This window comes from Tachysurus vachellii, chromosome 8, assembly GCF_030014155.1.
Source record: "Tachysurus vachellii isolate PV-2020 chromosome 8, HZAU_Pvac_v1, whole genome shotgun sequence".
Taxonomy (NCBI): domain Eukaryota; kingdom Metazoa; phylum Chordata; class Actinopteri; order Siluriformes; family Bagridae; genus Tachysurus; species Tachysurus vachellii.
Window position 1 is genome coordinate 10,957,885 of NC_083467.1, and position 23,693 is coordinate 10,981,577.

General features: G+C 35.9%; 1 protein-coding gene and 1 long non-coding RNA gene across 2 annotated transcripts; one reads left to right on the forward strand and one right to left on the reverse strand.

The window, feature by feature from the left end:
• Positions 1 to 2,835: 2,835 nt before the first annotated feature.
• LOC132850090 (uncharacterized) lies at positions 2,836 to 7,913 on the reverse strand. The gene is made up of 3 exons (XR_009648959.1): positions 7,802 to 7,913; positions 4,021 to 4,210; positions 2,836 to 2,967 (listed from the first exon to the last, which is right to left on the reverse strand). It is a non-coding gene; the product is annotated as an uncharacterized LOC132850090 (long non-coding RNA).
• Positions 2,865 to 21,828, forward strand: cckbrb (cholecystokinin B receptor b). The gene is made up of 5 exons (XM_060876242.1): positions 2,865 to 3,247; positions 13,606 to 13,854; positions 14,710 to 14,971; positions 16,942 to 17,069; positions 17,829 to 21,828. Exons 1-5 carry the CDS (start codon positions 3,109 to 3,111, stop codon positions 18,356 to 18,358), a joined length of 1,308 nt encoding a protein of 435 aa, XP_060732225.1. The 5' UTR covers positions 2,865 to 3,108; the 3' UTR covers positions 18,359 to 21,828.
• Positions 21,829 to 23,693: the final 1,865 nt, after the last annotated feature.

Here is a 23,693-nt window from a genome sequence, read left to right on the forward strand (position 1 = left end):
AGAGCCCTATCCAAATGTTTGCAGGCTAGGCCATGTAACCCTATGTAACTCCATGTGTGTGTGTGTGTGTGTGTGTGTGTGTGTGTGTGTGTGTGTGTAGGCATTTTTATTTAGCTAGAATAATTGGAAATTCAGAAGTGATTCATGATTTTCAACACACACACACACACACACACACACACACACAGCATACTGCACATTTAAGCAATAACATGCCTCAATGGCCTGGTTTTTCAATACCCTTTAATTATTGAGCAGGGGTCTGAATGTACTGCAGTTACCTTGAAGCACTTGTACCTGTTTATAGCAGAAATGAAAGTGATGCATGGAACTGAAAAAAAACTGACAATATACAGCTTGTGTGCTCGATATCCTCTGCTCCTGCATGGCCATTGTTCTGTATTTCATGGCATTTAGAAAATATTTCTTTCGGATATTTTCTTATTTGTCTTAGCAGATAAGACATGCTGGTTAGATTTGTAAGAATTGTCCTTATTAGTAAATCAGATAGAAAAATATTGTTTATCTTAATTGATGGACGACAGATGGCATTAACATACTTCAAAAATGTCTGCTTTTTATGTTACATAATGCATATTTGTCATCTTTCATTTCTGTTGCTCAAAAAGGTGTTTCTCAATTGATCATTTGAGCAGATTGTATTATTGAGAACTAATTTCAAACTGTCCCATTTCTTTTATAATACTAAGACACTTTACCCAAGAAGACTATAAAAATAAATAAATAAATAAATCTACAATCTAAATTCGTTCAAAAGATAAATGCTGCTGCTCAAGGACCCAACAGTGGCTCTCTGGCAGTGCTGGAATTTGAACCGTTATCATAAACTCCGAACCTTAACCACTGAGCCTTCACTGGCTCATACAGACCCATCTGTTTCCCACTAACCAGTGTTTTGCTAAAACCATGCATTATTATCTTTTTACTACATAGGAAACATTATTCCTGCTCTTTATTCACCTAACAACCCCTTTTAATGCCTCTGTGTCATGTTTATGGATCTAAACCCTGAATCTGAACAAACCCTCTCTCGCAAGACATGCACCTCAGTTATAATGGATAAAAAGAATCACAATTAAGATGACCTGTTCAGATGCTTTCTCCCTTTCCCCTGACTGTTACAGAAACCATATGTACATTTACAGCATTGGCACTCCATCCAGGGTGTATCCTGCCTTGATGCCCAATGACACCTGAGATAGGCACAGGCTCCCCGTGACCCGAGGTAGTTCGGATAAGCGGTAGAAAATGAGAATGAAATTTACAGCATTTGGCAGACACCCTTATCCAGAGCAAGGTACAAAAGTGCTTTTAAGCCTCTATTATTGAATACATTAACTCTGGTTCACTAGGTTACAGACTTGAGATACCATGAGTCTAAATCACTGTTCAAGTCATCACTATTTTTTTAAATACAATATACAGGGAAGAAGGTGCTAGTTGAAGTGTTTCATGAATAAGTACTGTAGGTCTTCAACCGTCGTTTGGAAATATCCAGTGACTCATCTGTCCAGACCCCTAGGGGAAGTTCATTCCACCACCTCGGTGCCAGAACAGAAAAGTGTCTTGCTGTATACTTACAGTACCTCTATACTTACCCTGAGTGATGGAACCAGTCGAGCAGTGCTGGTAGATCTGAGGGTGCAAGGTGCAGTGTGAGGAGTGATGAGGGCTTTGAGGTAAGAGGGATGTGGTCCATTTTTGGCTTTGTAGGCAAGCATCAGTGTTTTGAATCTGATCCCTGTTATAATACAGATATCTGTAATATAAGTTGCACCAGAATACATGCCAAGTGGAAACAGTGAAAGTTTGCATCTGTATATAGCCACGTGAACAAGAAATCAGAAACTTGTTAGGAGAAAGTCTGTGTTTTAAAATTGAACACTAGATGGCAGAGCAATTGCACCATGTTTAATAAACACACAGTTTGAGAGTTGAGAATTTATTATGGAACTGAAAACTGATTTTTTTTTTTTTACTGTAGTTTTGTAGATTTGTGTTGAAGGTATAAAAATACATAACAACAATGCACAGACATTTCATTACATATCACTTCACTCTGGTGATACTTCATTACCTCCTCAAATCACTGCACTCCATCGCTTTCCATCAGAGATGATCTTCTGTTGCTCAGGACGATGAAGTTCATATTGTCAAGAATAGCACCGTGCAATAAACTTTTGGCTTTTGAAGCATTTAGTGTTTTCTGTTTAGTTTATTGTATAGTCTAGTGTCTGTACTTATCGACTTTTGCACTTGTCGCTGTATTTTCAGAATTGTCTAACATCACATCTGTCTATATTGACAGAAATCCAAATAAAGGTTGCGTATCATATTTACCTACTTATAGTTTGCACTAAAATGATGTTTTCTATTTGTGAATTAAATATACATACTTTTGAGCATGTAGCCAAAGATACTCATGTAGCAGAAGATTCTCATTTCAACATACTATGATTTTGGGACACAATAATTCTTGGATAATACATAGGACAGATAGTATACTAATTGAGACAAAGGAAAAATTCAGATGAAAAATAGCTAACAGCTATGAAGAACAGGATCATTTAATTGTTCATTCAGACACAATGTCTGCTGCTTTGAAATTCAATTTTCTGATCTGCTTTTTCTCCATGCTATAATGCCCATATAACTACATTTTCCGTTTCTGAATCATAAATAATTTCTTAATGTTTCTCTCAAGATGCTTCCGAAGTTGGACTTTATTATTTTTCTGTACATAACGCAATGCACTTTTCATCCAATCACATTGCGCCATGCAAATCAGCATACTAATTTTGTACCGTTTTGCTCAGCGTAGTCGGTAAGTCTCGATCACTCGTCTCTGCGCTTTAAACCAGCACCGCGCAATCGGATGCAAGCGCGCACACATCATCTGTGAACTACTGAGGATCCTTCAGCAGCACAGGGCACTCAAGAATCAGCCTAAGTGCAAAAAAAAAGTTATTAAATGTTGGTAAAAATGGTGCTTTGGTAATGTCAACCTAGAATATTTTGCATTGTCCATTAATGGCTCTGTGTGTGTATTAATAACATGCATTTTTAAAAGAATTTAAAAAAAAAAAAATGGAGGTAGAACATTTGAAGAGACTGTTGGAGTGTTTAAATGGCACTTTTCTGAACGGGAGTCTGGACCTGAGCGACAATAACGACACGTGCGCAGAAGAGCGCTTTATTTCCCCAGAGCGACCTGCACGAGCTAAAGGTAAGATGCACTATACACGTAATACCAAATCCCTAATGTTTTTCTAATAAGGTAAAGAAAAGACGCATTCTATTGCCATTGGACAGACACGGGATGTTCATATTTGTTTCTCTTTTAAGCACAGGCAAAGCATTTTGAATAATTTACATGCTTCTTTTTACATGCTTCAAGATTTTTTTTCTGGTTCTGTGCTGATGTGCTGCTATTGTTCTGAACTATTCAAATGGCAGATGATCATGGGATTGCTGGATATGGCAAAACAGACCGAAACATACAGATTTATTCATGCCTGGGAGAGATTTAAAATCAATATTAAAACAATAAATAAAAAAACATATAAATGGATCAATAGAGTGGTAAATTCTACACCTGATTTAGAATGTCATGGCATCACGAGTAGCTGAAGAAATTTCAATCTTCAATCAATGTGATATTCTTTTGCGCATCCATTGCAGATTAATCCAGTACTTGTATTTAATTTTACAGATAAAATAATCAATGAATAGGCTATATATTGCCTAGGGTTAATCTGTGTGTGTTTAGTATTGGGACATTTTTTTTTTTTTTTTTTTGTTATGATGCTTAATTTTGCTCTCGTCATATGCAGTCAAAGCCATTAAATGCCCTCCCCTTGTTACTGTGTTCTGAAATTTTCCAACACATTATATTTAGAGTGTATAAAGATATTGAAGAAGCTAATCAGTAAAGGATGATTTATCCACACAGTTTCACACACAACCATCCAGACAAACACACACTGGATGTCCACTTACCAATCAGTGGAAGAAGCAATTGATCAGATCCTTGTGTCACTCTCACCATCGGCTGAACAAATGCCAAAATCCACTGATTCTACACAGAAATTACTGAGATTTCCATTGATGGATTATGAGGATGGTGATAACAGGGAGGAAGATACTTCAATTGCTGTGATGGAAACCAGCAGATCAGTGTAATTATATTCTGGGAAAAACAAACCAAGATGTAGAAATCTTTAAAATGCTGCAAAAGATTTATTTTATTTTTTGTCACAGAAGCTTAAGATGTTAAAGATGTTGTATCTGAAGACATTTATTTAGAAAGAAAAGGTGGCCTATGACTGCCTGGCTACCTAGCCAGTCTGTATTCACACCTCACGACCCAATGTTCCCAGATGCACTGCAAATAAATAAATGAAATGAATTAATGCAAAACATTTATGCCATTAACATCTATGTTAAATGACAGATCAGATAAAGAGTTGTTATGGAACATACTTAAGGCATGGTAAGAGAATGAGGGTAACATGTAATATTTACTTTTTTGTTTATTGGTTTACCTAATTATTGTACAATTATACATAATGTTATTGGTTAGATTGCAAAATCATAAACTATATAGGGATATAAGGTTATAATCAGTTAGAACGTCTGCAACCACTGGGAAGGTTGGGGAAAAAGGTGTATACTGTACCAGCAGGTATTTAGTCTTCCATAGGTTTGTTCTAAGCATGTCTATGGTGCAGTCATGGACAGTCTGGCAGCAGTGTGTATGACTTCATTTGCTGAAAACCTCTGAATACACTTAATGGCAGGAAGGAATTCTGGACAACTGGTCAATCTCAAATATAAATATGAACAATCATTTTAAAATCAAATATGATTGGGGGGGGGGTGCCCTGCGATGGGTTGGCACTCCGTCCAGGGTGTATCCTGCCTTGATGCCCGATGACGCCTGAGATAGGCACAGGCTCCCCGTGACCCGAGGTAGTTCGGATAAGCGGTAGAAGATGAATGAATGAATGAATGATTGGGGGGGGGAAGTCTTATATAAAGTGTTTTATAAGGATACATCAATATAAATCTAACTAAATGCTGCAAAAATGGTCCTGTACAAATTGCACTGGTAGCAATTACAGTGAATGTGAAGGAGTTCCCTAAAGTTCTCCAGGTGGAAAAAGCTACAGAGTTATAACAAAAAAATTAAATATTCCCGTCAGTATTATAATATGCAGGTGCAAAGGCCTTGCAAATGTCCTAACACACATTCTGTTGACTGGCGATAGGAAAACATAGCAATCACTCAGAAAGTTGCAGGATGATCTGAAAACAGTAATAACAATTAGTCAAAGAATAATAAGCTCCATCGTTTTACATCCAAACATAAAAAAATCCTATGTTAAAAATTAAATGAAAAAGAAATGTGCATTATACTCTGAATTGGAGATGGGTGCATCATGATGTTTTTTGCTGGGTCTGGGGCACTGAAAATGTCATGAATATAAGAATTTACAGGACAATATGACACCCCCAAATTTGCACCCAAAATAAATCCTGTTAAAATTGTTGGAAGATTTGAAAATTTTATTTAAATCAGTGGAAACTTTATTTGCCTAGAAGAATGGGACAAAAATTCTACAAAAAACTAATTCTTCCCATATCCATGGTTCTTATTAAAGATATCACAAAGCTGTAATTACCAACGGCAAATTTACTAATGATGTTTTTTCCTTCGTTTTTTAAACGTACATTAATTTTTGATTTTGAATGCATACTATTTTCATCCTTATTTCTAAGTACAAAGTCAAAAGACAGTGTGTGTGTGGAATTGAATCAGATATATGCACTGAAAGTACAATATTTCTGAATGCTTTGAGATTTTAATTTGAACCGATGAAGGTACTGAATACATTGCAATTGTGAGTGAGACATCAGTTTGAAAATAAGGCAGTCTGCAGTGCCTCGTAACTGACAACAATCAGTGTGGAGCTTTGCTATGGTCAGAAACACAGCTGGTTTTGAGAATCACAGCTGCATGGAAGTGGAAGGGGGAAACATATAATGGAAAACAAATGGGTGAATTTAGGATTGATGACCAAATGGCCTGGAGTAATGGAGAACGATGTCTCTGAATGCGGGTGATTAAATACAGAGAACACTTTGAAAAGTAGCTTCTACATTTTACCTTATTACTGAAAGTCAAATAATTCTATTGTTTACCTGTTCGATGAGACCATAAATTTGCTCGAGACATCGTCACAAAGGCAAGACGGGAATTTTCTAAAGTTGATTATTCAGTAAACCCAGTAAAGATCATGCCATTTTCTTTAGTTTGTATATACTGTATGATTGTATGAACCACTAGTAGTAGTTGGTACAACATTTTTATAGAAAGCCAGGAACTGTTGAAACAAATTTGAAGGCACATAGTTGCTTAGGATGTCTTTGTATGCTGTAAAATGAAAATTTTCCTTTATTATAACTGAGAGACCCAAACATGTTCCAGCATGGCAATGCCCCTGTGCACAAATCAAGGTCAACCCCAATGAACACATGATGTCAACCCCGCACACAAGGCCACCTCACCCAACATTATCTAATGCTGAACTAATGCTCTTATGACTGAATGAACGCAAATAACCACAGCTATGCTCCAACATCTAGTGTAAAGTCCGAAAACAGTGGAAATTATCAAAACAATGGGAAGAGGGTTAAATCTGGAATTAGATGTTCAAATGGTATATACATAATATATCAACCTGACAGTTCTTTGGAAGGTCTGTTCACTTCCAGCTGAAGACTGAAGGGAAGGAAGTTGAAAATCCTGACATGAATTTAAGACACTGGGGAGCTAGAAAGATGACATGACCACGGGGAAGAAAAAGAGCCAATGAGGAAAGGGAGTCTCACAATGAGAAATTATATAATTGCGTTCTGAAGAAATGTTAGAGTGCCATTCAGAATGTGCCCCATACAGGCTCATACATATCATGACTGAAATTTAGGAGCTAGAGGAACAGAGGAAATCATAACATCCACTACATGAATAAATCCCTATTCAGTCATGTTGAGATGTATTTATGTATAATCTCTTCGATCAGTATAGCTGACGTGCCATTTGTGGTTTTCTTTCTGCATTAACTGATTCATTTCTTTCAAGTTTTCGTTTTTAAGGTCAGATTATTACCCTCATTTTGGTTCAACATAATAAATATTGTTATTTAATGGGAGAAATATAGTAAAATTATAGAATATAGGACAAACATATTAAACATAATTAATGGATAAAAAAAGAAAGTTAGATAAAAGAATTAACATAAAAATTACTTGGAAAATATGTCAAAAATCTGACAAAACCACAGAATCGAAGCAATGATTAATGAAGCATGACTTTATATACATGTAAGGAAATGTTTATACACGGATGACATAAGACCATGATTATCATGAAATATAGAGCAGTTTATATATGCCGGCTTTATGCCAAGATCAACACATTACACTACATTTCCCATCATCCACTACACGCTACTGATCCACAACAGATGACTATTTGCCACCGTGTCATGTCTTTCACCCCGGTTTTTGTCTAGCTGCTGTTTTACATTGTTGGTTGTTGTCATGTTGCACTCTATAACTCATGTACTTGTCATGAACTTCACATAGTATCTTCACACCATAGTTCATTGTTTTAGTTTAACTAATGTTGTGCTGTCTGTATTTTAATATCAATTATTATTTATTCTATATGGATTTTGTGGAAGAATAAGAGACATATAAGAGATTTATAACTTACCTTGTCTTTAAACAATTTAAAGGAATGAATGATTGATAGACTCATTTTCTATTCCATAGACATTTTCGCATTTTCTTGGTAGAAGTACTCAATCTCTCTTCCCTTCTCTTTTGCTCTCTCTCTCTCTCTCTCTCTCTCTCTCTCTCTCTCCCTCTCTCTCTCTATCTTTCTCTCTCTCTCTCTCTCTCTCTCTCACACACACACACATAAATGCCACAATCACTTCAGCACAGTGAAATGTTTGTCTCAACTAAATCAAGACACTGTAAGCACATTTGTTTTTGTGACTCAATAATGTTTTTCAGTCATAGTCAGTATAAATCTCTTCCAGATAATTGTATTTGTTATTACAGTCTGTTGTGAATGTATTATTATTGTGAATGACTTATTACTTGACCAAACAGAACCTGCTTCATTCTTACACTGAAAAACTTGATTAGGTTGCTGCCGTCTAAATTTTGCATGGAAACTACATATGGCCCTGAAATAATCCCATTATGTATTAGTGTTTGGATTTCATATTTCAGCATCTGTCAACACAAGTTTACTGTCATCTTAATTCTTTTTTTAAGACTTTGCAGACTCATGTAGACTCTTCGTTAATCGATTCTTTGTTACTTGCTGAGCAGGTTCGGTTCATTCATTCATTTATTTGTAAATATCATGTCTTTTTATAAAACAGATGCTTCATCACTTAGTACACATTTCCCTACCATGTGGACAACAGTTAACAAGATTCCTCAGGAAACATTACAGTTTGTTGCGCTTCCGTTGTTGCATTAATTCTAAACTAATTACAAATGGTAACCTAAGGGAGTTTGTGGAAGTTGGATGTTTGAATAAACATGATGATGATAATGGATCTTGGTCTAATCATTATCACAGAGTCATGAGAGAAAACATTCCAGATAAGCAACCAATTTAAATAACTCATAAATGCTTCCATGTGCAAATAAAAACAGTTTCATTCCAGGTTAAATCTTCATGGGCTTACTTTTATTGTTTTCTGAGCCAGTAATCATGTTAACCCAAATGTTTTCCCACCCAAAGTAATTTAATGTGAACTAATAAGAAAATTGCATTAATTAGCTCAGGATTTTCCATAATATAATAATTACCATAATTATTCTTGAAACTCATGTCAGTAAGTAACACTCTGTATGAAATTTTCCTTAACTAGCATTATTATCATAAACGTGGCATTGGATCATATTGGTTTATGTGGAATTTTTTTTAACTGAATAAAATATGTATAGTATACAGTATTTATTGTAATGCACAGTTTTAGTTTTGTTTACACTTACATATTAGAAAAGGTCTGTTTTGGCCTGGTTGGTGAGATGGTGATATAACTGACAACTATTTAAATAAACTATAAGGAACAGAGAAAAAGATGGTGAATGTGTGATTAGTTATAAATTCTAAATTAAAGTCCATAAGAAAGGTATTAATTCGAGAGTGGCAATACAGGGTTCCTGGATCACATTTCCAAACCAAATAATCCTCACTGATCTGGGGTTCACAAAGCTAATATGTTCAGGGATCCTCTAAAGGAACAGTACAGAACAGCAAATCTTACTGGCTTTGATTGAAATGGCACAATATTTGATTAACAGGGAGCATATTTTCTCTATCCCTTTCTTGTGACTTTATTATATTCAATTTCCATATTCCCACACAAAACTGCAGAAAGAATCTAAGCAGAAAGAGATATTTCAGTGATATGTTTTCATAAATCAGAAGCCTCCACTACTCGTTCTGCAAGAAAACATTATACTGTATATACAACCACAACCTATTATAGAGTTCATCAAATGCACCAAATTCCGCAGGGTTCACCTAGTACCAGAACCTTTTTTGATCCATAGCCAAGAAAGCCCAGGATCATCTCTACTGTCCGTGTAGGCTGAGAAAAGCTCATCTCCACCCCCCAACAGTAGCTGCATTGTTGCTTCGAATCGCATGGAGTCTGAAGTGGATACTGAGGACAGCTGAGAAGATCAGCTCTCTTTCCTCCATTACAGACATTTACACCACATGTGGCATCTGTAAAGCCACCAGCATTGTATATGACCACTTCTGACTCTCCTTCCATCTGGCAGTTTCCTACCCCAAGCAATCAAACACCTCAATACCAGAGCTTGGGCTGTGTTGTTTACACACATCCGCTTTATGTAGTCTTTTGTAGGTCCTATTTATTTATGTAGTTCTGTGTTGTTTCGTGTAGTTGTTTGTATTTTTGTGTAGCACCAAGGTCCCGGAGAAGTATTGTCTCATTTCACTGCGTACTCTACCAGCTGTATATGGTTGAAATGATAATTAAGTAAATTAACTTGATTTGACAATGGAAAAATGGCAAATGGAAATTTTGAACAGTATGAACAGTATGTTACTTTGCCTTTGATTTAGCCTGCACACTTTAATAACTTTTTACTAATCTCATCTTTCTTCTTTAGAAGGGGTAGTATCTGATAATAGTGCTACAGACTGCATCATAGTATTGAAGGCTTCTCTTGTGTCTGTAACAGATGACAAACAGCAAAGGGAGACAGGGAAAAGGAAATAAGATCTTATGACAAAGAACCAAATAAATTCAATCTCAGAGCAAATTGTTCTAGGAACAGTTGTAAGGTACACTGACTTCAGGACCACGATTCTGAAATCAAAAACATTTCATCATGTAACACAGCTGGATTCGATTTACGAATACTTCCTCAGACACAAAAGAAAACATTATTGATGTATTACAGAAATGCTTTAAAATGATGTCTTTATACCCACATCCTTGTATATGATACAAATGCATACCATTTTCTTAGAAAGTGCAGCCATATAATGTGAGGTACAATGGAAATAAAAAGTTTACACACCCCTCTTAACATAGCAGGCTTTGGTCAAATTATGATGCATAAAAATTAAGTGAAAAATAATGACAAATATTTTATGTCACTGTGATGCTCATTTTTCTCTGTTCGATAGTCCATCTAATGTTTTGAAAATTATTTTTTCTGCCTCTCCTAATCGATAAATTTCACCAGTAAGATTGTGTACATGCTTTGTAAGCTCTTTGTGGACCAGGGCTTTAGCAGTAAGATGACCAACAGGATGTGTAGAAAATCCTACAGAAACAGCTGATCTGTTTGGGGGTTAATCAGAATGATTGAAATGATGACAGCTGTATGCTAATTGCCTTTTGAACATGATAATGAACATGATTGGTTCATTCTGAACACAACCACAACAACCAATTATAAAAAAGTATACAAACTTGTGCAACTAGGCTATTTTATATATATATATATATATATATATATATATATATATATATATATATATATATATATATATATATATATATAATTATTATTATTATTATTATTTATTTTTTTTATATATATATTCCACTTATTTTTTCCTTAAATGTTCCTGATTGATTTCACCTCATATTTTTTACATTGTAATTGCACATTGATGGGGAAAAGTTCTGACATGATTAATCTTGGTTTCATTTTCTATATTAAAAAAATAAAAACATTTTAAAAGGGGTGTGTAGACAATATCCATTGTAAAGCCAGGCAATAGCAAAATACTGATTAATTTTAAAGCCAACACATTCACATATTCCAGTAAAGATGTCCTCGATTGATTGCAAGAACTCAGTGAGTCACTCGTATCCCATAATCCTCCCTACTCAAACTGATTAACACAGCCTTCTGCAGTCACATATCAATGGTCAAATATTGCTATAATCAAGGCTACTCTGCCCGGAGAAACTAAAATCAGTTCAACTCGGCAAAAATATTCCTATCAAAATACAGAAAAGCATTTTAGAATTACAATATTGTAATAATTGTTATATTCATAAATGTAAGCTTAGTGTATTTCAGTTCAAATAAAAAAGTTGTAATTTTTCTTTTTATAATACTTATCAAGTCCTCAACACCTTATAATGAATTGCTCAACCCTAATAGTTCAAGCTTTTGAAGCTTTTGATCTAATTCCTCAAGCAGTAATCACTGACTATAAATGTATTTACATCGAAAGATTTTAACAGATCGTTATCTTATACAAACCTCAATTTAATCTCACGAAATAAAGTTTTTATACCTACTCAATTTAAGTATTGATTTTTTAGCTTTCTGCTAACACACTGCTAATGTTTAGTATTCTGTTTAAATTTTATTATCATGCCGTAGCTGTAGTTTAAAGTGCTAGCTCCTCCCACGGCTACTAATTAGTGGCTGCATTTACTCATACATCAAAGCTAATTACACTGGGATTAAGAACCGGAGGGAAACGAATGATTATGGCATGCAACTCGCTACGATGCCTAAGCTCTAATTAAGCACTACTTTACATACACAGAAAAACATAACCACTAAAATGGAACATAGAATAACATTAATATCATCTTCAGTTGAGAACATATGGCAGTTAAGTTCCCAGGTGTGAAACAATATGCAAAATTAATATTCACACCGGGGGGCACAGTGGCTTAGTGGTTAGCACGTTCGCCTCACACCTCCAGGGTCGGGGTTCGATTCCCGCCTCCACCTTGTGTGTGTGGAGTTTGCATGTTCTCCCCGTGTCTCGGGGGTTTCCTCCGGGTACTCCGGTTTCCTCCCCCGGTCCAAAGACATGCATGGTAGGTTGATTGGCATCTCTAGAAAAATTGTCCCTAGTGTGTGAGTGCGTGAGTGAATGAGAGTGTGTGTGCCCTGCGATGGGTTGGCACTCTGTCCAGGGTGTATCCTGCCTTGATGCCCGATGACGCCTGAGATAGGCACAGGCTCCCCGTGACCCGAGGTAGTTCGGATAAGCGGTAGAAGATGAATGAATGAATGAATGAATATTCACACCATTTAACATAAAACATTTTTAATGTTTATATTTACATAGATGGGGGCACGGTGGCTTAGTGGTTAGCACATTCGCCTCACACCTCCAGGGTTCGGGGTTCGATTCCCGCCTCCGCCTTGTGTGTGTGTGGAGTTTGCATGTTCTCCCCGTGCCTCGGGGGTTTCCTCTGGGTACTCTGGTTTCCTCCCCCAGTCCAAAGACATGCATGGTAGGTTGATTGGCATCTCTGGAAAAATTGTCTGTAGTGTGTGATTGCGTGCATGAATGAGAGTGTGTGTGTGCCCTGCGATGGGTTGGCACTCCGTGGAGGGTGTATCCTGCCTTGATGCCCGATGACGCCTGAGATGAATATTTACATAGAAATATAAACTGTTACATTAGACTGGCGTTGCATACATAAATGGTAATGTTATGTAATGAAATAACTAATAATGAAAATACTAAAATACTAATACTACCACAACCACAACATGGCTTTTCGCTCTTCTACACTTTGTGTGGTGTTTTGTTATGTTCTGTGTAAAAATTACTGACTTGTCAACGAATGTCCAAATCAAAGATGATTTATATGTAAATATTGAGCAAAGGCTTTCAGTGTCTCAAGGAAATAATGAGTCAGTTTTAAATCGTGTAAGTGCTACTATGTTATATTGCACTCGGAAATGATTTGAAAGACTTTATTTATTATAGCATCCGGCAATTTCTCAACAGATCACTGCTTCTGAGAGCTGAGAGCTTCTGGCTTTAACCTGCATTTATTGATTTTGAAATGCTCTACAGGAAGAAGAAAGTCCTGAATGCAGGACTATGAATGAAAAAAAAAAAAACATTAATTAACTTTAGGAACGGAGCTTTAGTTGGTATAAAAATGAACTGCTTTTTTTGTTACTCATAGGAGATCCAACCAACTTGCCTATTTATTACTGGCATCTGATTTATTTCAGAAATGGACTCCGTGCGGATTCTGCTGTACTCTCTGATTTTCCTGCTTAGTGTCTTTGGCAACCTGCTCATCATTGTGGTTTTGGTGGTGAATAAGCGAATGCGGACGGTTACCAACTCCTTCCTTCTCTCTCTGGCTGTCAGTGATCTGATGATGGCTGTGTTTTGCATGCCCTTCACCTTCATCCCAAATCTGCTGGAGGACTTCATCTTTGGAGCTGCCATGTGCAAGACTGTGGCATATCTCATGGGTATAAGCAGTCATCTTATACTTGCCACTGTTTCACTTGTTTTTTATAAGCAGTGAGGAACAAGGTACAACAATGAGATTTTTGGCAGTGAAAAATTAACCATGATGAAATATGTGTACTGGTTATGTAAGTTTCTTCACATATCAAAATCACACAGCAATAATAAGAAACAAGATATTTAGAAACATACTATTTCATAAGGAAGAAAATCATCCCATTATTACAGTAATAAAGTCAGTCTTTGAAGTTGGTTTCTGCCCAGTGTGGACTTTTTTTATTGTATGCTTAGTGATACAGAGCAACATGAATTACACACTAAATCAGATTGTATCTCTCTCTCTCTCTCTCTCTCTCTCTCTCTCTCTCTCTCTCTCTCTCTCTGTTGTCTCTCTCTCTCACCTGCACACTATTTTTCAGAGAAAGAACAGGACAAGGGATATATACAACATACATTAATATGTTCTGGCTCAAAGTGTATATCAGAGTAAAAGCCTTGAATATAAAAGCTCAGTAAATCAGAGTATTTGAAAGAATCATAAAATACAGATAGCGCGTACATGAAATTTCAGTCTTAGTGTCTTTGTGTCTCAAGGTTCCTCAAGGTAAATTGTTCAATTAAATTTGAAATAAATGCTAAATGGTCATAAAATGCTAAATGAAATGACAGATTTGAATTAATTAGTCTTATTTAGTCCTCTGATATTAAACTCCACACAAACTAAAGTGGTAGTGTGGTTGTGTGCTAATGTGAATGAGTCATCAGTGAATCAAGTACTTAAACATCTGAGCAACCTGAAATCCATGCAAATGATGTGCTTCCTCTTTGAAATGTCAATCTGTTGCTGTCTCCCACAGGGATTTCTGTCAGCATATCTACCTTCAGTCTTGTGGCCATAGCAATCGAGAGATACAGTGCTATCTGTAATCCTCTGAAGTCACGGGCCTGGCAGACGCGCTCCCATGCATACAAAGTTATCTCTATGACTTGGGCTCTGTCTTTCCTTCTCATGACCCCATACCCAGTCTTCTCCTCACTTGTAAGCTACACCAAACCTAACAACATCACCGGACATATGTGCCGCCATGATTGGCCCAAAGACCAGGTGAAGCAGGCTTGGTGAGTCATTTCACTGTGTGGTATTTCAACTTGTAAATGAATACAAGTAAATGAATAAAATTTACATAAATTTGATGAAGTTATGAGTTTCCTAACTAGTAAGTTGTAACAGAATGACTCCTCAAGTCTTAATTACAAGTGGGAAACTTTTGATACCCAAGTTTCAGGATGTGAGGAATCCTACACGTTTCACATATTGGAATAGAGTATAGTTTCTGTACTGTGTTTGTGTTTGTTCATTTTTCTAAATGCAGCTCATTTTTTAATGCTTATTGTTTTGTTCCTATTCATTTATTTAGAACAGTAAGCATTCTATGCATGTTGTACATTTTACATCAGGAAAGTAGCTTGTATGTGACCAAACTTGTATTATCATCATCAACAAGCTAGCTAACTAAGTATACGTGTTATGAAGTGAATATAAAAGAAAAGAAAAAAGAACTATGTGCAGTAAGAATAAACCTGGCATCATCTGTGTTTCATGTTCTTTCTGACCCCAAATCATGTGAACACGAAATACTCGTAATTATCCTTTCAGGAGTGGGAAGTAGGATCATTCTGTCAGCACATGAAGAATATAGCATAAAGAATAATTAGAGCTCTCCGTGAATTTTGCAACAAAGTCTGGATGAAGATTGAAATCAGGCTTGCCAGAAAACCTCTATTTCAAATCTATTCTATTTTTACCTTCATTGGGCAAGATTGGCCTAGATGATGTTCAACAACATGAAAACTTTTATTCACTCCTTGAGCCTTCCCAGCCACTCTACACAAACCCCTACAATTGGATATTTCATTTAAACTTAGCAAAATAACTAGAGCTATCTTTAGCAAGGATTCTCATGACATCACTTTCAAATACAAATGGTCAAGGTATATCAATATAAATCGATTTATTAGTAAGAACAATGGTGACTTTGATGTACTCCTTTTCTTTGTAATGAACTCTCATGAGCTGTTAAGCTCCGGGTTAGCATCCTTAGATGCATGAGAGTTAATCAGCATTATTTACATTTCTGTGAATGTGTTTCCTCCAAAGCATTTCCTCGCATGACTCTCTAAGTATGTAAAAATATATCTACTGCATTTGATTCAAAGCTTTATACAAAGTGTCCTGTTGCTAATTTTGCATCCTGTTTTATCCTCTTCATAAGAACCTACACATTGGGCATATATAAGACTTACTAAACCATTTATCCATTTCAATAATAAAAAAAAAATCACTATACTCCCACAATGATAAGTTTTCTTGATAAGGGAAGAGGATGTAGGAAGGTGATCGAGGAAAGTGAAAGAATGAGGTGTTTTATACTTCAGTTTGCTCCATATGTTTTTAATGAGCTTAGGGCAGAATCCAAATGTTTTAGTGTTCTGTGGGGTTTTTATCGGCGCGTCTGGATTTAAAATGAATTGGACCATTCTTGGCAGAAGATGATAGAACTTTAGCCTTTCAGCAGAGCGAGATTTTTCTCTAAACTTTTCCAGGACTTGACATAATGCCATATATATGAATATGTCCAGAACAATGAACAAAACAACCCTTGTAGGAATTGTATTTTTGTCTATATCACTGTTACTTATTTTTATCCAGATGTATTTTCAGATGTGTAAATATTTGTACCCCTTTGTTTACTCATTTCCAGAAGATACAGATAAATGCAAAAGAAACCAAACATACTTCATCTGTTTTCTTTCATTTTATAGTTGATTGCCATTCTGAAAGGTGCTGAGCCACTTATACAGTACTATTATACAGTATATGTCTAGGCAGTGTGACCTTAAACCTTAAAGAATGTAACCCAAACTCAGATAAGTGTGTAAACGAAATGTATGTTTATATGCATTTAACATCTGAATTTTTGCTTGTGTGAAAGTTTCACAAAAGAATTAAATGCAAATGGAGACACATTTCACATTTATTTTAGTGAAAGTTCTGCACTAATGCTTCTCTGGATTCGATCATCTTCCAGGTGCATCCTGTTGCTGATGATACTCTTTGTTATACCTGGAGTGGTGATGACCATTGCTTATGGGCTCATCTCCCGAGAGCTCTATTGCGGAATACAGTTTGAGATGGCGCAGAAGAAAAGCCATAGTGGTGAGACCCGCTTCTTCAATTTCAACCATCACATACTGTATGTTTGATGTTTTAATGAGCAGAAGCTAATATCATAGAAACTTTGGACTGTTTTTCAATTCATCTTTATTTAGTTCTTCAGTACATATTGCCTAATGTACTGCACAGATGAATTCAGTTATATTCAGTACATAGGGAAATTTGAACGTTTGCAAAGTATCATGTATCACAGTAGAATCATAATTGAACTGAATTTCCATAAACTCTCTCCACTGATGTTTTTGAACTGCTGCAGCATTAGTAGTTGCTGGTTTGTCTAGATTGTGCCTACTGTAATAAAGTAGATATCAGTGCAGTTCAGTTAAAGTTATAAATAAACCTCAATTTCCTTTTGACTCATTTAATCCATCTTCTGAAATTACTCAACCATATCCTGAGCCACTGGCTTACTTTTTAATGTCCAATTACCAATTAAGTGGATTCCCTGAATGTCATTTTCTTTTGACATGTTTGTTAATATTACTTAGTGAGAGTGTACTGTATGGTACATTTGGATATAAAATATTATTAGTGGGTATTTTCGGAATCTGTTATTTAAGAGAGTGAAATACTGAAACAAATTGCTTCTGCTACAGAAAAAATGAGCTTGACTTCTTAAAACAAACTTTAGTCTTTAGATATTGTACAATATGTAATTGTTTTACTGTTGACATATTGTAGTTTGTTAGTATATGTCTTACAGAAACACTGTTTAATTCCTCATTATTTTACCTTCCCCAGGAACGAGGAATGGTGCAACTGCCACCTTCTCATCTGGCATTGATCATGGTGATGGCTGCTACATTCAGGTATTGAAGCGCCCTTGCTCCATGGAGATGTCCACTCTGACCCTGGCTGCCTCTGCCAAGGTGGACCGTCCTCGCAGCAATGCCTCTGAGACCAAGCTTATGGCCAAAAGGCGTGTGATCCGCATGCTGATTGTCATTGTAACCATGTTCTTCATCTGCTGGATGCCCCTGTACTCTGTTAATACCTGGAAGGCATTCCATCCGCCTTCTGCCCACAGGGTTCTCTCTGGAGCCCCAATCTCTTTCATTCACCTCCTGTCCTACACTTCAGCCTGCGTCAATCCCATTATCTACTGCTTCATGAACAAGCGGTTCCGCAAGGCTCTGATAACTACTTTCTCCTGCTGCTGCCAATCATGCCGGCCACGGCGCTTCAGTGAGGGAGATGATGATGTCACTGCCACTGGGGCATCTGTTTCGAAGTTTAACTACACCACTATCAGCACCATGGGGCCATGCTAATTTCCAGCAAATAAGGGAGGTGGCTTGATCTTACCTTACTAAGATAGACGGAGACAGGGATGGAGAAGGTTCAGTGAATTGATCGTTGCCTTGGACTGGTTGAAGACTAAATGGTAAATGTCTTGCCTTAAGAAGAATAAACCTAAGGTTGACTTTGCAGTATTTGAGAATGTGCTGCTGTGACAAGTTAATTGTGTAGTATTAACAATAACATCAGCATGCTAATCCATCACTTATTGTTGTTTTGCAATTTTTGATTGCCTTAACTATTGGATATGTATAATATGCTTGTTGTTACCTGTATTTTATTATACTGTACTTACAGTAACCTAGTGCTGTTTTTAAGGACCTGCTGTATTGTGTTGTGGAGATGTTTCGTTACTTTTAGCAGTCGGTGGGATAAAAAATTTATTTTGATTTAAAACAAATATACAGATGTGTAACATAGTAAAGTAAAAACGTTCTCTTTGAGTGGAGAAATATGAAGTGCGGAAATGTTTCTAGACCAGCTTACTGCGTGGTAGCACAATTATAAACCTGCCATGTAGTATGTAGACAAGACATATTTATACTAGTAGACAAGTATAAAAATACTGAGCAGGCCCACATGGATGTCCTTGATTTTACATCAAGATAGTAAGAGGAAAAGATCTACATGACTTTGAAAATGGGTTCATTATTGGGGCTCACAGGGCAGGAGATTTAGTAACAAAGATTGTCTTAATAGCAACACGGACTAAAGTGACATCTGCATTTAGATCTATGGAACAAATTCCAATGTATAGGTTGGAAATAAATATGATTATGAAATATTACAGATACATACTTGTTAATTATGTGACTTTTTGTCAGTTGTACAATAATAGAAAATGAAACAAAAACACCACAGTACAGCTTTAATTGCAGCTGCAACTAATTTTGGAAATAATAATACAATCATACTATATTTTCTTGCTTTTCTTTGATTGCACTCATTGGTTGTGGTTTTCCTTCATGTACACACTCTTACTGCTGGAGATTCCTCTATGCTGCCAGTGACCTTGTGCTATGAATTTCTCACTTCACAAGTTCTCACTATAATTTATACCATGGTTTCTAATAGAAGTAAAAAAAGAATGGATCAGAATCTACCAAAGGAGTGCTGTTTACAGTCACCTCTCTTACTATCCCACCCTTAATTTTCCACTCATCCTCTAGCTTTGTTTATTTTCCTTCATTTGAAATAATTCGCTAATCAATGAGAATCTGCTGTCTGGGTCTGTTTTATTCTGAACAGTGGAATCAACAAATCCAGAAAAAGTTTCCTAGGCCCCACTCTCTGATTATAACTAATAAAAGTAGCACAGAGCTCTGTTTTTGAAGCTTACTCACCATCATCTCAGTCTGGTCTGGAAAATCAGACCAGCTTAAAACAAATTTTTCAGAATAGGATCAAAATGTCGACATTTCCATTTCGTTCCAAACTGCCTTCAGCTGTATCAAGGGTATTCTTTTTTAGACATGTTTAAATACTCAGTCACACCTGGAATGACTTCATCCGATGTTTGACAGCAACACTCACCCAATGCTGAGCATGATGTCATCCTACAATTTGTAACAGAGCGGTGAGTGATTGGCAAGTGGTGATTAATGTGCTTGTAGCTACATGTTCAAATTTTGTTGAAGTTTGAGAGGATTCATGCATGTATAACATGTAGAAATACAATATAGTTTTTGTGATGTTGTGGAAAACTTAATAATTAAACTTCACACTGAACCCAGAACCCCATACAAAACAAAACAACACATCATTCTGTTTCAGTTCTTATGGAAACCACTTCATTGTCATTCAATAGCATGTCTCCTTTGAGACATAAAAATATAGATAAAATTCCATTTCGATTTGTTAATCAAATGTGACCACATGCAAAGAGCACATGCCCTATAATTCTTCTAAATGATATATTTAGAAATTCAAATATTCAAATGTTTCTGTCTGAAAGACGCTGAATCTGTATCACTCTCATTCACAACTTTTATTTGTGACTAAACCTATTACAATGTTGATTCATCACAGTTTTTTGGAACGTCTGGGGAGTGAGACATTGGTTTAGCAGCTTGTACAAGAACTCAGGATAAAGGTGTCTTAAGATGGCCTCTTGCTGTCCAGAGATTAAGCAAATACATAACAAAGCTTGTAAATATTGGAAAAATTGGCAGAAACCTTTCCAGATACTTCCAGTCAATTTTATCTCTGCTTACTCATTTATAGACCTCAGTGGCCAAACATCTGATCCACTGGCCACAGGAAACCTGAAAGCATGTTATCTAACAGGACAATGTTCAACTGAAATATCAGTTTAATTAATAAAGAATATTTTGAACATTGCTGCATTACAACCTCATACGTTTATAGGTTTTTGTGTTCATTTCTCTTGTCAGAGTTTTACCAGGTAAATAAGATAAAAACAAAATAAAAACAACCGAGACCTGTTTATTATTAAAATAGACATTGAGGTTTTAGACACTGATGGTTTGGAGGAGGTACATCAGCTAGTAGAACCATTTTAGTAGTTCACATAAAATAATCACAATTAGCTAGTAGTTCTGTAGCAACAATGAAAAACTCAGCCATTACTGCTTTGGTAAAAAGAAACAAAATTGACTAATAAACCAGTATTTCTTTGTAGCTAATAGTAGTATCTCAAGTATTAATAAAGTATTAGTCTCTGCATTTTGGCCTGGTCTACAGGACAATGTTGTACAATGTTGTAAAATCATGTAATTTTATTAGATATTGTGTTATTTTGGGTAAAACTGTATTTTATTGGTGTTAATTTTTAACAGAATAAAATATGATTAAGATGCAAAAACAAGATTAAAATGTTTTATAGTGTGATTTAACTTCACCAGGTTAAGCTGACCGTCATGGACAATGTAAAATGTTAATGATTGTATTTGTAATTGTTTACTAACGCTTTCTCAAATATTCGAATATATATACGATGTAAGAAGAAAATGTTTCTCTCTGCATTCATGTGTTTAGTTGTGTGAGAGAAGAAACCGCTTTAATATGTGTTGTAAATTTAGAGATTTAACGACATTCATTGGAATCTTATATTAAGATAATGTTCTGATGTAAAATTCTGCATCAGAGCAGACACCGAGACACTGAGAGAATGGGTTATGAACTAGAAGATCAGACACTATGTGTTGTGTGAGCACTGACAATGATCAGGATTGATGAAAGCTAATGGCAGACCAAAAAAAAAGGAGAAATTGTTAGTGCATGGTGCAGCGTTTGTGTGTGTAATCTTGGTTGGAGATGATTACTTGACTATTGTCAATTGTTATGTGTCTTGATGTTATGTTCGTGTATTCCTGTGTACATTTTATTAAATGAACAAACAAACAAACAAACAAACAAACAAATAAATAAATAAATAAATAAATAAATAAATAAATAAATAAATAAAGGCTGTATTTCCTCACATGGCTGGTAGCTGTTACAGTTCCATTCTGTACCTGAAGAGTAAAACTGTTTTATATTATAAGTAGATACTGTACATCAATTATGTTTCAGTCCTTAAATGTACGAGTCTGTCATCATGTGTTAAATATAATTTATTACTTTAAAAACAAATGTAGTATGGTTATATGTCTTAACCCAAAACACCAGAATTTATTTCAGAAATATTTTTAAAGTTTTGCATATTCTGACAAACAACTGGTATTTATTTAAACACTATTTTGTGTGACAAAATGACACTTATTTACCCACATAATAAGATCTGACTGTGACTGTATAATATTGTGGTTTATTCAGGTTTCTGTTTGATGGTGCTGGGCTCTTAGGAAACAAAGTAGTAGAAAAGACAGTAGTTTTTTGATAGCAGAAAGTTGTTATTTTCACTTATGAAAATTTCAAGCAAATAGTAAAATTGCAGCCATTAACCTATAACCATTAAGGAAAATAAGAGTGACTTCATGCATTGATCCAGATGTCTCTGATGAGAACTTTATTTAGGATTTAACTGCCAGTTCATGTTTTACTCACTCATGTGGTTAAGCCTATGTGTTGGTTCACTTTAAACATCTGTGCTCAACTCAAGCTCATTCAACGGACTGCACTCTTGTGTATCTCTGAAACGTACAAGAGTCGACGACCTGCTTTGGCTTATGTATACAAATGCACACATACACACATAAAAAATAACGTACATTTTTATTATGTAACATAATAAATTATGAGGATTTGAGGGAGATGCTCAAGCAAATGCATCCTGTATCTGTATCTAAAATGAAAGAGACATTTTCATCCCACAACTAAATATATCAAAATAGTTTTAATAAGATGCAGGGAGAGGAGGTGAAAACAATACGAGAAAGTATGAAAACACGACAGGATATGTGTGTGTGTGTGTGTGTGTGTGTGTGTGTGTGTGTGTGTGTGTGTGTGTGTGTGTTTTTTCATTTTTTTTCATACCGATTGGGAACAGTAGTCCCTAACCCCAATTTTACAGATATATAGCAGAACTGTGCCTCTCACACTCTTCTCAATTTGCTGCTGTAATCTACGCTGGTGACACTAGAGATAGCAGCGTTTGCAATTTTTGAATCTGTATACAATATGATGGAGTCCAGATGGGACCAGTGCCTCTGTCTTTTGTGATGTTATATGCCAATGATCAGAATCAGAATCACTTTATTCAGGAACGGTGCTTGACATATCATCTTAAAATATAATATGCAATAATCCAAGGTGATAACAAAAACAACAAAAACAACAAAAACAACAAGAAGTAAAAACAACAGGAGATTTTAAACTTAACTGTACAGAGCTGCATGCAGCACAATAAACATAATATATTCGCAAAAGTCCACATTGAGTGCTATCCTTTATGGTAAAGAATTCAGTTCTGCTTATTTCTTATAGATGGCTTGTACAGAAAAGTGTCAAGTGAAAAGAGTGTGAAGAAATAATTGTCATAGTACTGATATTTACCTGAGGGGAGATTCTGAACTGGATTGTTCCCTGGGTATATGGGGCCATGGTGATTTTCTCAGCTTGCTTGTTGGCCCTGATGTCATGCAACTCATATCGAGAACTGCTGCTGATCAGTTAGCCTTTCTGTAGTGCGTATACAGTAGTTGACTCTTTCTGCAGAAACCTGTAAAGCTGAAGCAGACAAGGTTAAGATGCACTCGATGGGGACTGCTGCTTAAGAGATATTGAGTTTTCTCATCACTCACTGAAGAGATATTTCTGAATATGGTCATGATGTTTATTTGCCGTTTGAGATCTTTGCAGATGTTGGTGCCTAGGAATTGAACAACTCTTTAGACTTTACTCACT